Source organism: Hermetia illucens, chromosome 3, assembly GCF_905115235.1.
Source record: "Hermetia illucens chromosome 3, iHerIll2.2.curated.20191125, whole genome shotgun sequence".
NCBI lineage: Eukaryota > Metazoa > Arthropoda > Insecta > Diptera > Stratiomyidae > Hermetia > Hermetia illucens.
The window spans coordinates 179,967,604-179,982,964 of record NC_051851.1 but is presented as its reverse complement, the minus strand read 5'-3'; the positions used below and the strand labels follow the sequence as shown (position 1 = coordinate 179,982,964).

General features: G+C 39.3%; 3 protein-coding genes across 3 annotated transcripts; 1 reads left to right on the top strand and 2 right to left on the bottom strand.

The window, feature by feature from the left end:
- Positions 1-531: 531 nt before the first annotated feature.
- On the top strand, positions 532-1,603 carry LOC119651668 (pupal cuticle protein Edg-84A-like). Its single transcript, XM_038055358.1, has 2 exons — positions 532-608; positions 829-1,603. Exons 1-2 carry the CDS (start codon positions 597-599, stop codon positions 1,477-1,479), a joined length of 663 nt encoding a protein of 220 aa, XP_037911286.1. The 5' UTR covers positions 532-596; the 3' UTR covers positions 1,480-1,603.
- A 2,632-nt stretch (positions 1,604-4,235) lies between these two features.
- LOC119651579 lies at positions 4,236-5,879 on the bottom strand. Its single transcript, XM_038055218.1, has 2 exons — positions 5,816-5,879; positions 4,236-5,759 (listed from the first exon to the last, which is right to left on the bottom strand). Exons 1-2 carry the CDS (start codon positions 5,825-5,827, stop codon positions 4,296-4,298), a joined length of 1,476 nt encoding a protein of 491 aa, XP_037911146.1. The 5' UTR covers positions 5,828-5,879; the 3' UTR covers positions 4,236-4,295.
- Positions 5,880-12,229: 6,350 nt separating this feature from the next.
- On the bottom strand, positions 12,230-13,510 carry LOC119651661. Its single transcript, XM_038055349.1, has 2 exons — positions 13,414-13,510; positions 12,230-13,354 (listed from the first exon to the last, which is right to left on the bottom strand). Exons 1-2 carry the CDS (start codon positions 13,423-13,425, stop codon positions 12,293-12,295), a joined length of 1,074 nt encoding a protein of 357 aa, XP_037911277.1. The 5' UTR covers positions 13,426-13,510; the 3' UTR covers positions 12,230-12,292.
- Between the last annotated feature and the right edge of the window lie 1,851 nt (positions 13,511-15,361).

Below are 15,361 nucleotides of genomic sequence, written 5' to 3'. Positions count from 1 at the left end.
ATCACTTCCAATATAATTCTCGGAAATCTTCAATTCCGAAGGGTTAACGAGCCTACGACTAAAATAAACACAATGTTGCTTTCAGCGACCGTCTATCGAAAAAGATTTTCACAATGCGAAATGTTCCATGGGAGTCGCTCCATTGCATCGTTATCATGCGTAGGTGATCCACATATCCCAACTATCGCATCAAATCAAGTGAATTTTGACCATTCTTGGTGACAATGCAACATCACACCCAACTCAAAACAAATTTTAACTGGAGATTTTAATAGACTTGGAAATTTTGGGAACCCAAACCACTTTGAAATATGGTTACAGTTTTTTTGTGTTAAATTTTATGGGCGTCTAGTAAGATCACACGTCAAAGTATCATTCATCCGAAACTTTGAAATGAATCAACTCATTTAGCAATATATTTTAGAGCATCTTTTTTGGGAAGAAACTGACTATTATTGAAGGCCAAAAAACAATCGTCCAATGCTTGGAGTATAAAAAGCAGTTGACCGGTAAAATTAGCGAACAGTTTGCCGTGGATTTCCATTACCGTAACATACTTTGTAGAGTCCTTGAATATCCAGTGTAATATTGAAATCATGTTCTTTAAGGTATTGCAGAAGAGTCCTGAGATGTTTTAACAAAAATATAGAACCCATAAATAAACACCCTTAATTTAATATTAGTGTTTTGGGCTTCAATCTAGTGAAATCATTTTCAAGTCAAAGTATAAATATTTCAAAGGATATATAAGTGCTTCAGAGTGTTATAATTAACTTCGCCCACAATTTATACATATAATAAAGTTAACATCCATTTTATTCAATACAGTTGGTGGTAGTTGCATTGCTGGCCGTGGTCGCTTACGGCACTCCTCAAGGACGGCATTACGATATAGCGTCCGATCCTTACCATATCTACAATGGATTCCAATCATCCTATCAACCGGAAGATAATCGAAATCATAACTCGGAATATCAATTTGGATACGAGGTGAATGATCAGAGTACAGGTGATGTGAAAACTCATCAAGAATCGAAGAAAAATGGAGTTGTTACTGGGCGCTATGAGCTCGTTGATCCTGACGGTTACAAAAGAATTGTTGAATATACTGCTGATGCGGTTCATGGTTTCAATGCGGTGGTACGGAGAATTCCGCTATCAGATTATCGTGCGCCAACTTTTGCCCAAAACATTCCAGTTTACTCCACAGTTGCACCGATAATTCATGCACCAGCGATTCAAGCCCCGGCGTATCAACCATTTACAGCTGGTCATATAGCTACAACTGCAGCTCCCTTAATTGCAACTACAGCTGCACCCGCCTATGTTCATGCGTCTACTCACGTGCCTCAAAGTGCCGTCTATGTGGCAACACATTCGGCGCCATCTGTAGATTTGCAAGCACCCGTGTACAACCCAACAGGACATGCATTTTTAGCCCCCACTGGATTTTCTTATGATAAACAGTACTTTCAGTAAATCAACAGTTTCGTGATCAGTATTCTGTGAATATTCTTAATTGCTATAGTACCTAAGCTTCGCTTACCACTATTTCATATATTTTATATTTCATCTAATAAAACAAGAAGCACTTTTTTGTAAATTTTTTTAGTTTCTGTATTTCTGCAGTTTAATGTGTTCGCAATATCCACGGTAATAACCCTTTGGTTTAAATCCTCAATTGAATCCTAGAATATCTAATGGTAAATACTACAAATGCTGTGCATTTCAGACATTCGGATGGAACGCCCAATCATGAGTAATTTAGTAGAGACAGTGGAGTTTACGAATATTGCGAAAATCTATTCGTTTGAATTGTATGTCTTGCTTAATCGCATATAATAGTCATCATCATAATCTACACCGTTAATGAAATCCTTCTTTCGTCGAAAGGCAGCACACGCGTATGTATTAGCGCATCGAAGCTCATAACTGCTAGTTAAGCCTTGGCTAAAATCATAAATACCGTTCACTAGGTGAACACCAATTTCGTCTAGAGTACGGATGTCACACAGGATGCAACCCCCACTGGAGGCAAGGTTCCGCGAGAAGGGAAACTCATTGAAGCTAGTATGTCCCGTCAGGAGAAAACTCATCTCAAGTCCACGGGAGAACTTCCTCCGGCAGACTTTCTTTTGACATACTCATATATGACCTGACCTTTCTCACATTCCTCCCACCTTAGTTGCCACTTAGATGTTACATTCTCGTCTAACAACTTTTTGAACTCAAGCAGTCCTAACCTCTCCACCTGATCCGCGCTGACTAAATAGGTTTGCAGCAAAGGAACGCCCCATCTGATCCTGAAGGCCCTGGCGCACACTGGACTACCTCCAGCTCAAGTGGAGAAACACTCAACAAGACCTGCTTGGCGTTGATCGAAACCGTGTGACATATGGGAAGACACGCTACAAACGCCACTCGTTGACAATCGTTTCCTACCCTGTACCGTCATCACAGACTCATACAATAGCGCGGACCCGTACGTAAAATATACAAGGATGAGTTCCACATATATGGGTCTAGCTGCTGGTCTGCTTAGACACCATTCACACCTTATATCACGTCTCAACATAAACACTAATTTGGTTAAACGCGCCCTGAGCACGATCAGTTGCGGGCACAAGTGCATATGTTCCGCGATTATGGTTGCCAAGGGTGTCACTTTCTGTCGGTATTTCAAATTTAGTCTGTTTGATTTTACTGTTGGCGGGCGATGTAGGTTGACTTCGTTGAGATTGTGACACCGACACGCCTACCCCGTTACTCACGCTCAAGTCGGCTATTCCTCTCAACAAGGATGAGGATATTTTTCCCGTAAGTAACGCGTTCAGCTACCGTTTCAAGTAAATGGAACTGCGATAGATCCCTGTGGACAGCCGCTGAAACCGACTGTAGGAACTTCCGCTAGTGAGATGGAAGTGCCCGTTTCTAGTGGTCAAAAGAGGTGTAGCGAGTAACGGTCACAGTCCACCATCGCATGGATGTGGACTTAGGATCCCGCGGATACTAAACAACAACCTAGCTTTAGCCTTAGTCTAGCTTAGATTACAACGACTGGCGTTTTAAGTCCAATATAATTCGCGACCGTGTCGTGTTTTTGCGCTGATAAAAGGGAGCGTCTTTCCACCTGTTGGCACTTTCGGTCACGCTGCTCCCAGGGCAGAGGTGAGGCAGCGTCTGATGAGTTGCCTCTGCCCTGGACGAAACCATCAGTCAAATTTTGATTTTTTCGATTTTTAATGCTTGGGGTGCTACGCTCCTAACTAGGGATCCATGGACTAAAAAAACGTGGGAGTAAGTTGCTCCTCATTTAGTCCGGTCCACCATCACATGGATGTGGACTTAGGATCCCGCAGATCCTAAACAACAACCCAGTTCACAGTATAGTTACGCTGAAACCGGCGACTTCGGGGACTCTAAAAGGGTGTGAGTTGTCTCCACCGCAGATATATGAGGAAAAACGAAATTTCTCTGGAGTTCTACTCAGGAGGCAGTACTAGAAGGCCATCCATATCCCGAGCAACGTGGACAAGAATAGAGGGGCCGCTACGGTTGATGGGCGGGAGGGGAAAGATGAAAACAGAAAACAGCTGTCATCTGCGCAATAAACATCGATGTTCAAGCGCTGTAAAAACTGCGGAGCGGAAGACCATATTAGCAACCGTTGTAGTCTCGATCCAGATTGCACTTTGCTCAAAGAGAAGGATGGCGTGGCCCATCGGCATATTGCTGGCAGCAGGTGCCAGGGTACACGAGATCCCGCATCGCAAATCGTAGTTGAGGTCAACATAAGTCACAGTTAGAGTGGAGTCTTTCCAAGATTCTGCCTCTCTGTGTAGGACGAAAAAAAAAATTAGGGCAAATAGTCTTGATGAGTCTGCCGGGAAATGTGAGCCTTGCTGGAGTCGAAAATCACCCAGTTGATTATTGCATTGGACGATATTTTCTAACATTATGGACCTTCGGTGATTCTTTTAGCAAACCAAGTTTCAGTTGGTCGTATTTGTTGCTTTGTTAAGCTAAGATCCTTTTTATTTGCTTTTTTCTTGAAACTGGTATTCACCTCAATTTTGTTCACATTGTGTCACTTTCAAGCGAACAATAAAGGTGTTTCATTGTACACATTTCAACTGTTTAGCTTGCAGTGTCAGGAAAAATGGTGATAAAATCTAAACTTCCTTATTATGTACCATTATTTTTCGAAAAAAAAAAAAAAAAATGGAATTTCGGTTTTAATGTTTTCTTACTTTGTCTTTTATTCCTCTTTAAACTATTTTAATACATTCAACAAATTAGTACGAAATAAGTGGTTTAACTATTTTCTTTACTGTGACCTCTACCGGTTTAATATAACCAGTCGATGAATGAGAGGCAGGTTTCAGACCCAATGTGTTTGTATAATGAATCGGTTTGAAAACCTTCACTTTTGACACAATTTGGGGACTACTTCCGCCTTGTTGGTAGAATGGATTGAATTGTGGAATGGAGTCAATCCCACTACCTGATGGTCCTAAAAATGATTGTGCCCCTTCATTCTGAACAATTTTTACAACTTTGATTATTGGTGCATATGATGATTTCTGAAATCCGTATGATAACGGGTTATTTTCAGTTCCTAGAAACGGTGATAATTCTTTTGTGAAATCAGAGAAAAGGGGATTCCCCTGATGATTTGCTTCAGCTACTTTGTACGTACTGATAACTTGGAAGTACTTGAACGGATCACCTTCTTGACCAGGCATTTTGCCTGATGGTCCTTTTGGAAATTTGGATGATTCTTTCGCCCACTTCAACAAGAAGGCTTTATCTAGTTTGTCGGAATTATCACTACCATCCCCAGAACTGAGGGTTTCAGGGATACTTGCGTGGAGGTTCTTAATATGCTGAAGTCTGTAAAATTGACTCTCGTCTGATGCAGATGCTTTTGAAGTGAATTTTTTGTTAATGAAAGCCTTCAAATCAGAAATGTCTTTATTCTCTGGGTCATCCAGAGAGGCGAGTTTTTGCAGAAGTTTCTGTTTCTGATGCTTTTGTACAGGGTCTTCACTTTCATCGAATCCAGATTCTCCTGTTGGACTGCCAATTTGGGAAGGTTTTTCCTCTGATTGTTGTTGGTAGAGTTTCAGCAATTTTGCTGGATCATCCAGAGAGCTAAGCTCCTTAAGAAGCTTTTGTTTTTGATACTTTTTGGCAAGATCTTCAGTTTCATCGTATGCAGGTTCTTGTGCTGGATCTTCAACTTCCAAAGGTTTTTTCTCTGACTGTTGTTGATAGAATTTCAAAAGTTTCGCCGGATCATCCGAGGAGATAAGCTTCTCTAGAAGCTTTTGTTTTTGATCCTTGTTTGGATGGTCCTTATCTTCACTGATTTCAGCTCCTGATGTTAGATCTTCAATTTGTAAGCATTTCTCATCCGACTGTTGTTGGTAAGATTTCAATAGTTTTTGATATTTCTCTACAGGATTCTCACTTTCATCGAGACCAGATCCTGATGTCAGATCTTCAGTTTTGAAAGATTTCTGCCTTGATTGTTGTTGATAGAGTTCCAATAATTTTTTTTCTTTCTGAAGGGCCTGCAGCTCTTTGAAATCATTCTGTTTCTTTTTATCAGCCCCTTGATAGCTATAGTCCGTAAAGTCAGGTTGTTTTGTTCCAGCAGTTTTGAAAAGCTGCGGTGTTTCTGTTGATCCCTCTTTGAAAATTTGTAGCGCAGATAAAGCCGAAGGTCCCACGAGTAATATAAAAAAATTCAAAACCTTAAATAATAAAATTTTCCATTAGAAAGTTAATTTAAGTTAAACACTCCACTTACTCTAAGTTCCATGTTTGTAATAAATTAAATTGATGATACTTCGATTGAAGATGAGCTCTGAATGGTTAATTGTACCTGCTACATCCATTTTATACCCAATAAATAGTCATGGGTTTCAAAGTCTAATAGCTACATTTTATTGGTAATTTCCTGTTATCTTTTTACAGAATCTGTGCTGTTCCAAGCAGTTTAGCCTTTACCTATATAGCGAAAGTCGGAATGCATCGCTATGTCAAAGATAAACAGATTTTGTTAGTATAACTGGCAAAAAGTGCATAAGTTCTAGTTAAAACTTCAGGAGATATAATTAAAAACGAAAACTTAAATAATTTTTTTTATTTACTTTTTTCCTGCAAACCTTCAAGTTTTTTATTTCATAGATTGCTTCCAATTCATAAAGCTAAGTATCGGAAATCGTTTCAAGTTCAATGGAGGCTGTGGAAATTTTTTCGAATCCAGAAAATGCTTTTGGGTATTTCTTTTAATTCATTTTGGCTGTTGTCATCGATCGTGCAGATAACTCGAAGATGGGCAAATAGAAATATATAGAAGTTATTGATATTTTCTAACATTTCCAATTGAGTCTTGTCCAAGGCTCATCTAAATTTTCACTTCATTCCATAACTTTAGTAGCTTTAGCTTCAGAACTTCTGTGATATTTTTTTTGTTTTGGGAGGGTTTTTTTTATCTGGAAGCAGATAAGAGGATTCAGTCAAAGTTGTTTAACAATTGACATCCCTTTTTATTTGGTATTTTTATTCGTTTTCTCTAATTCCTTTCTCACACTTTTTTCGATGTTATGTACACTTTCAATTCTTCAGTCAATAAACCAGTTTACATGTAAATTTTCATATTAATTACTGTAGCGAATATGAGTGTTTATTAACAAGGCCTAGCCGAGGTTAAAGCAGCACTTGACATAATGGACAAGATAGATACAATTGTAGACAGTTCGAGTGTAAAATATAAATGAACGCGAAAGTAAAAGGGTCAACCACAATTAGCGGCAAATATCTCACTACCCCCATGATAACATATGGATAAAGTTGGAGTTGTCGATTATTATTCGATTTACATGTCGAAAATCTGGCTACCCTACGATCCGTGGTGAAGTCAGTCGCAAGGAGTGACTTCTTTGAAAAAGATGAACGTAGCCGCACAATCAATACTTAGGTTGGGGTGAATTGTATGTTTGCAAGAACTCAGAGAAAGGTAATGGATTGAACGAATGTCCGCTTAATATCAAACTTTTACTACAATTTTATCTTGTTGATTACTTTCTTAGCTTGCACCGCTATGTCCAAAGTGATACGTTCACGGCAAATTAGATCCTCCCTTGCCTTCGGTTATCAGTACCACCATTTCTTGGACAGAGTTCTTATTGATAGCGTCAGATTATGATTAGAGTGGGCAGGAAAAACAAAAGGGAAAAAGGGTGGTGCTCAAGCATTTGAGTGACCAATGAGTCAATGTCGGTCAATAACTGGTCACCGTTTTTTCCAGTTGATTTCTTGGCGAAGTTCCTTCTTCGAAGCTCTGTATTCCGCGGATTTAAAGGTGTCCTTGTCTTGGACTGGTCTGGGGTTTGCTGTCCAATTTACCAAAGCTGGAGGTATTTCCGTGACGAGGATTCTTTTGGGAGAAGGTTCTTATATTTTTGCCCGAATTTTGTGAATCTTTCACTTCTTTCGAGATAGATTTCGGAATTTACATGACGTCGTATTGAGGAGGAACCATTTACCATTTTAAAGGAAATAGCAAGCGTTCACTTGTCATGTAACCTCATTACCGGTTGGCACCCAGGAGTCCGTAGGTCTCATGGTCGCAATAAGTGTATTGGAATGTCGAAATTCCATTGATATAGAAACTAATGAGTCTCATTATGGTAATTGTCTCCAAGCGTTACGTTTCCAGAGAGTTTAGCTGAGTTATGCCCTACTAAAGCGTCTTGGCGTTAAAATCAATTCCGGGCACTCTCCCCTATGCTAGGCACCGAGCGTTTTTCGATAAGCAGGTACAGGACGTCCGACGTGATGTCAATATTGAAAAGGTTATACCTGCACAATAAATCTTGACAGAAATATCTCCTCAGCCATGTAACACATCGTTCAATAAGTCCCGGGACTAACTATGAAAACAACATTTTATCGGCAAAATTCTTTATTATTCATCAACATAATCTCCTTCAAGGGTTATACAATCATTCCAACGCTTCTCTAACTTTTCAATGCCATGTTTGTAGAACGATTTGTCTTTTGACTCAAAATGAGCCTCAGTAGCAGCGATCACCTCCTCATTTGAGCCAAATCTTTTTCTCTGGAGCATCTTTTTGAGATCCGCAAAGAGCCAGCAGTCGCTGGGGGCCACATCCGGCGAGTACGGAGGATGAGGAAGCAGTTGGAAGCCTAATTCGTTGAATTTGGTCATCGTTTTTTATGACTTGTGGCATGGTGCGTTGTCTTAATGAAAGATGACTTACTTCTTCTTCATGTGCGAGCGTTTTTTCGCTATTTCGGCCTTCAAACGATCCAATAACACTATGTAGTAGTCGCTATTGATGGTTTTTCCGTTGTCGAGGTAGTCAATGAAAATTATACCATTCGCATCCCAGAATAAGGAAGCCATCACTTTGGTGGCCGACTGTTGTATTTTTGGACGCTTCGGGCGGCTTTCACCGGTCGTACGCCATTCAGCTGACTGCCGACTTGACTCCGGAGTGAAATGGTGAATCCATGTTTCATCCACTGTCACATATCGACGCAAAAAATCCTGTTTATTGCGAGTAAACAGTGCCAAACAGCTCTCCGAATCATTGATACGTTGTTGCTTTTGTTCCATTGTGAGCAAACGCGGCAGCCATTTGGAAAAAAACCTTTTTCATAGCCAATTTTTGGTGTAAAATAGTAAATGCACTACCAGTTGATATGTTCACCATCTTAGCTATCTCGCGCACTTTCATTTTGCGGTCACCCATCACGATTTTCAATACTTGCTTGGTGTTTTCGGGATTTACTCCCTCATTTGGCCGACCCGAACGTTCCGCATCATTTGTATCCGCACGACCGCGTTTCAAGTCAGCATACCACCGACAAATGGTTGTTTTCGACGGAGTAGAGTCTGGATAACGTTTTTCAAGCCATTGATGAGCTTGAACAGTGTTTTTTTTTTGTCCCATTAGAAAACAATGTTTTATCAACACACGAAACTCGTTTTGGTCCATTTTTTCACGATTGCAAAGGTAGCGTCAGTTTAACCACTATAGCTTTCTTGGTTATGTTTCGAATTAGATCAAATTTTGACACATCTTATCTGAAGGTTGGTACTTCTGAACCTTGGTATATAAATGGCATTATTAGCGCCATTTCTACGCTAGCCCCGGGACTTATTGAACGATGTGTTATTCATAAAAATTACGATGTTTCGAATCTAAATGGATCGGCATTCTAAATTTTTGCAGATAATACAGCACTTTTAGGATGTCCAACTTTTGGCTTTATCTTCCTTTGTATATACGAACAATGTATCTATTGAACCAGAACTTGAAATATCGGGTTGGAATCGTAACTCCCCATATTCAGCAAATCCTCTCGAAGTTTGCATTGCTTTCATTGAGAAATCGCTCTGCTGTTTTCGAGGCGACGCTAACTATAGCCACTTTTTGCACGGTGATGCCCTCTACCTTGATTATTGATCGCGTTTGTGTGGTTCCATCTCTTCTTTGCCACAAAACTGCCCAGATCCTTTACTTAAAGGGTAGATATTGGTTTGAGGAAACTACAGCTTTTGGCGATTGCATGCTCTGGACTGTTTTGCTGAACGTGTTATTCTTGTCTATTTTGGGCCCAAACTCAGCAAGTATACCATCGGTTTGATTAAACTGGATAGATTTTACATCAACCCTAGCTTTTGATTTAGAGTTGATCCTGGTTTCTAGAGTGACTTGCATTAAAGATGCTTGATTATTTAGGAAGGTCTTTAGCCATGCCTTCTCTTTCTTCTCTTTCTTTGATAAAGCTGTTGCTATCGTGAATGGCTTTAATTCTATTATAGCGGGGAGAAGGGGCCATTACCATTGTCAAACTTATATGCTTATTAGTTACATAGTTATTACGAGGGGTGTTTCCGAAGTTCTAGGAATTGCGATCCAGCTGTATAGTACTGAGCTAATGACTGATACTTTCGGGTACAGACAGGTTCTGACAGGCTTTCCTAGGCATGTTAGTCAATGGTGACCAGCATAGTTTACCTGATTGCCGGATACAGACGTGTTTTAAGTGCTAATTTTGAAGCTGTGGAAGACGCTATAAATTCTCAAAGAGCCATTATTTTTATTCGTTGGAAAGAAGGTGTGAAAATTTCTGAGACTGTTCAACGATTACATGGAGTATTTGAAGAGTCTGCAGAATCTCAAAGTATTATTTAGGGGGGTTGATTGATTTAAAGCGGGCAGAACATCTCTAGAAGACGACCTCGTTGGTGGACGGCCAAAGACGGTTGTAACTGAGGCTAACATCATTGCCGTGCAGAACCTGTTGAAGGACGACTGACGAAGAACTATTCGTGAGGTTAGTACAAGTATAGGCATTGGTAAAGAGTAAGTTCATGAAATTATGCAGGAATATTTGGGAGTGAGCAAAGTTTCAGTCCTTTGGGTGCCCCGGCTATTGAGGCCGGAGTAAAAACTGCACAGATCCAATACTTCCCGTCAACTTCAAGAGCTGTTAGCTCGTTATGGTGATTTTCTTTGGCAACGAATAATAACAACTGATGAAATGAGGATACCATAGTTTAACCAGAAAACAAAAGCTTATTCTATGGAGTGGCGCAAATCAGAAGAAGCATGTTCAGTTCCCTCTTTGGTATGGTACTGGCTTCCGTATTTTGGGATTGGAGGATTACCTGTCAAAGGGAACGACAATTAACGTAGAAAATTATTTTAACTTTTTATCTGGTAAATTTCGACAAGCTCTTATCAAAAAAAACTTGGAAAGTAGCATAACCGACCACTGTTACAACAGGATAATGCAAGACTTATATACTGTTCGTCAGACTAAGCAAGTTTTAAACGAATCGCTTTGGGAATTACTCCCACATCCATTTTGTTTGCCTGATTTGGCACCCTGTGATTATCATCTGTTTCCAGAATTGAAAAAAATTTATGTGGTGTGCGATTTAAGGACTCAAATGACTTAAAGTGAGCTATAAACCAGTAGATAAAAGAGACTCCCAAAACGTTTTTTGAAAACGGCCTAAAAGGACTAGTTTCGCGCTGGAGAAAATGCACACAATTACAAAACAACGGCAACTATATTGAAAAATTGAACTGTAATACAGACGAAAATCAATAAAATAAAAACTTCGTAACACAATTTCCAGATCTTTGCAAATACCCCTCGCGATATTTCCCTCTTGGCGTCATTGGCGGCAGATTTCCGATCTCCGCAATGCGTTTTGCATTTGGTAGGCAGTGCACTAGTGTTCTGTTTTTTGGAGCTGGGGTTCGGAGACGATCCTCTTTTTTTGGCAAACAGGATGATTAATATCCGTGGTGCTATTCTCACTGTAATTGCCAGCTCTGCTAATTCTCAGCTACTTCCCATTGTGGCACCGGCAATGAATCCACCATTTTAGTTGCGAGGCATATACCTGTTGTACGGTCGTTATTGCTGTCGCTACTATCATTGGATTTATCGGTCCTAGTCGCAAGCCGCTATCTCCGCTAGAATGTGCAGGAGCCTTAGATAATTCCTGTTGTGATCTATGAAATCAGGGGGATTACGCATGGTTGACACAACTCCTAGTGAAAATTTGTGTCCATAACCAAGGTTAAATGATAGCCGGGAGTCGGTTTCAACTGAGCTTAGACTATCAATTTAATGGTGTCATAGCTATGAGCGCAATGCTGACCACATTGCCTCCTACAGTGTACCGTTACGGTCTTGAATGAAGTGCTCTAACACACTTCAAGCTCCTGATCCAATATGGATTGGTGCGCCAACGATTATTATTATTATTAGAGCTGTTCAACTCTGTATGATGCCGGTTTGTCATCCTCATCGTCTTCTGACATCAGTTCATCAATATTAGGCTTGCTATTTGCTACACCCAGTCAACAACTAAGAAATTGAGAATTTGGTTTAGAAATAAAATCAAACAAAAATAACGTAAACACGGATAGTCTTCCCTCAGTAAATTTGTCCTGTGTGCACGAAGTCATTGGGGCCAAAAATATGTATCTTCAGAATATTCGCACGTATCAAGTGAGACTCGTAAGGTTACTACAATTAGGTTCAAATATCTCATACATCTTATTCGATGATATACGACACAACAGTCGCTTCTTTTACTTGATCTTTAGTAATTATCTAAAAAAGTTATCTAAAACATTTGCAAAGAAACAATATTTTACTTGGAACACAATTTTATTTTCCCTTCATTTTATCCTCAATTCCATATCAATTTTATACATTCAATAAATTAGTACAAAGAAAATGGTTTAATTATTTTCTTGACTGTTACTTCTACAGGTTTAGCAAAGCTTCCAGATGGATAAGATGGGAAGGGTTTCAGGCCAAATGAGTTTGTATAATGAACTGGTTTGAATACCTTCACTTTAGATACAATTTGTGGACTTCCACCTTGTTGATAAAAGGGATTGAATTGTGGAACAGCACCAAAGCCTGATTGTCCTAGGAAGGATTGTTGGGGTTGGTTCTTAACAATCTTCACAACTTTGACAACTGGAGGAAATGCTGCTGCCTTCTGAAATCCATATGGTACCGGATTGCTGTCAGCTATTTGGAATGGTGAGGATTTCTTAGTAAAATCAAATCCTTGTTTAGATAGAAAATGATTTCCATGATGAATTCCATGATGACTTGCTCCAGGCACTTTATAGGTACTGATCACTTTGTAATACTTGAACGCATCTCCAACTTGACTTTGCATTTTGTTTGATGGTCCTTTTGAAAATTGAGATAAACCTTTCGCCCATTTCTGTAAGAAACTATTATCTTGCCCTTCAGTGCCTTCGGAGCTAAAAGACTGTTGTCCTTGGAACTTTTTGATTTGTTGAAGTTTAGAGAATTGGCTCTCGTCTGATGTGGATTGTTTTGAGCTGAATTTCTTGTTGAGGAAGGCCTTCAAATCGGAATTTTCTTGTCCCTCAGAGTTTAAAAATTTCGAAGAATCTTCTAGCGAGGCAAGTTTCTGCAAAAGTTTTTGTTTCTGGTACTTCTTTGCAAGATCTGTGTTTTCATCAAATCCGGGTCCTGATGTTAGATCTCCAGTTGGAAAGGATTTTTCCTCTGATTGTTGTTGGTAGAGTTTCAATAACTCCTTTTCTTTTTGAAGAGCTTGTAGTTTCTTCAAATCATTCTGTTGCTTTTTCTCGGCAAGTAGATAACTATAATCTTCAAGACTAGGTTGCTGTTCCTCTGGATTTTTGGCAGTTTGCGGTGTTTCTGTCGATCCTTCTTTAAATATTTGAAGTGCTGATAAAGTCGACGGTCCGACGAGTGCCAGGAAAAGGACGAAAGCCTAAAAATAGGAAATTTTCCCTTAATACATATATTTCAATGAGCTGGTATCTTACTTACTTGGAATTTCATTTTTACTGTCAGTTGAGTTGTTGATACTTTGACTGAAGATGAGTTGCGAATATCTGATTGTGCTCTTCGGGCCAATTTATATTCAAATATAGTCATAGGTCTCACAGCCCAGTAGTTACATTTTATTGCCAACTTCCTGTTATCTTTTCACAGCATCTGTGTATCTCAAACCAATCTAACCTTTGGCTAAATCCCAAACATCGGAAACGCATTATTACCCAATTGCCAAATGGATTTTGTGATCTGTAAAAAGCGCAGTAATTCTAGCGAAAATTTTAGCATATACATTGAAAAAACACACAAAACCCAAGTATTGATTTTTCTACTGTAAACCTTCAATGTTTTTTATTTAATCTATTGCAAACAGTTCGGGTAAGCTTCGGATATTGGAATTTTTTTAAATTTAGTGGAGGATGTAGAAAATTATCGAAAATCCGAAAAATGCTTTTCAACATGAGTTTTTCAATACATTTCCATTGTTGTCGTCGATTGTCCAGATATTGCTACGTCAAGGCCAGTCAACACATTTCCACACTTTAATCCCATTAACTGATAAACACAAGAGTGTTCGCATGTGATCGAATTTAATGAGATTGTTTGCTAATTTTTTATGTTACAAATCTTCAGATTTAAATTGTTTTTCCCAAGAAAACTTGAATGCTATTGTGTTTAGATCATATTAAATTCAAATTATGTTAGTGCACTTGTTAATTGCAAATAGGAGATCTGGATTTCTGGACTGTAACTTCCTAATTAACAAAGTATAGTAATTAAATTAATGAGTAGAGAGTTTCTTGATTTATAGGCAATTTGGCCCGAGTTTAATGCTTGTTATCTTTTGTTTTTCGAATCTAAATATAATAATAATGGCCGAATTTGGTGAGGTTTTGAGTTATGATATCTAAAAGGAATTCTTCGAGTATTTGGCTTGTGTTTTATTTAAGAATTCTTAGTTTCATCAAAGCTGATTAAAATGATGATATAGATAAGAAGAAGTTATGAAGCAACTACAGGACTAGGACGAAAGAGAATTGAATTTGAAATCCTCCAGAATATGGCAGGTCGATTAAAGAAATTTTTTGTATTCATCGACAGCAACCAATTTTGTTTTTGTAAATGAAATATTCTCTATTAATTCGTGATAATAGGTATATGCAGTATAAAATGGTAGCTAGGTAGCGGGTTGCAAGTTGAGAGTCAAAAATGTTTAGAGATATGAATTGAAAAAATTAAGACATCGATATTTCCTGAAAAACGGACAAAATCATGATCATGTTGAAGCATGATCCAATTGGGGTGATGCCCGTAACAATCAACAACAAGCTATGTAATAGAGGAAGGATACGTCTAGTTATTGTATAGATCGGAAATCCTTGTATAAAATTATGCTCGACTTTGGTAAACTGCCAATATTAGTCGGAATGAAAAATCACTAAGGAACAACTGATCTAGAACTACCGCCCAAACTCAGGCTTCGTAACGTACGCGCAGTAATAGTGGAGGGGTTTAAGCGTTGACCAGGATAAAATGACCGACTGGGCGCGACTCTTCTGGCATGCCAAGTCTAAGCATACTATCGGCGGATGGGTTCCAGAGGTATGGCGCTAGGATGGATCGCTGCGCTACCCTTGACGCTACCTCCATGCTTTTCTGAGCCTCATAATTTATGAGAGATAGTTCGGCATGTGGAAAGTATTGTCTAGTGTGCCTAGAATGTCTTTCTAACTTAGGGCGGCATTTCTAGCATAAGCGGCTGTGCGTCTCCGCTCGACGAACGGCGGTTTGTATGAGAGCCTCCACAGTCTCCCCGCTCCAACATATAAAGTGGTCGGTATGCAGACGGCAGCTCAGGGTCGCCTTTTCTTTTGCTGATCAACGCGAACTTGGCCACTTTCAAACGAGAAGGGAAAATGCCCTCTTTCAGGCAAGCGTTGAA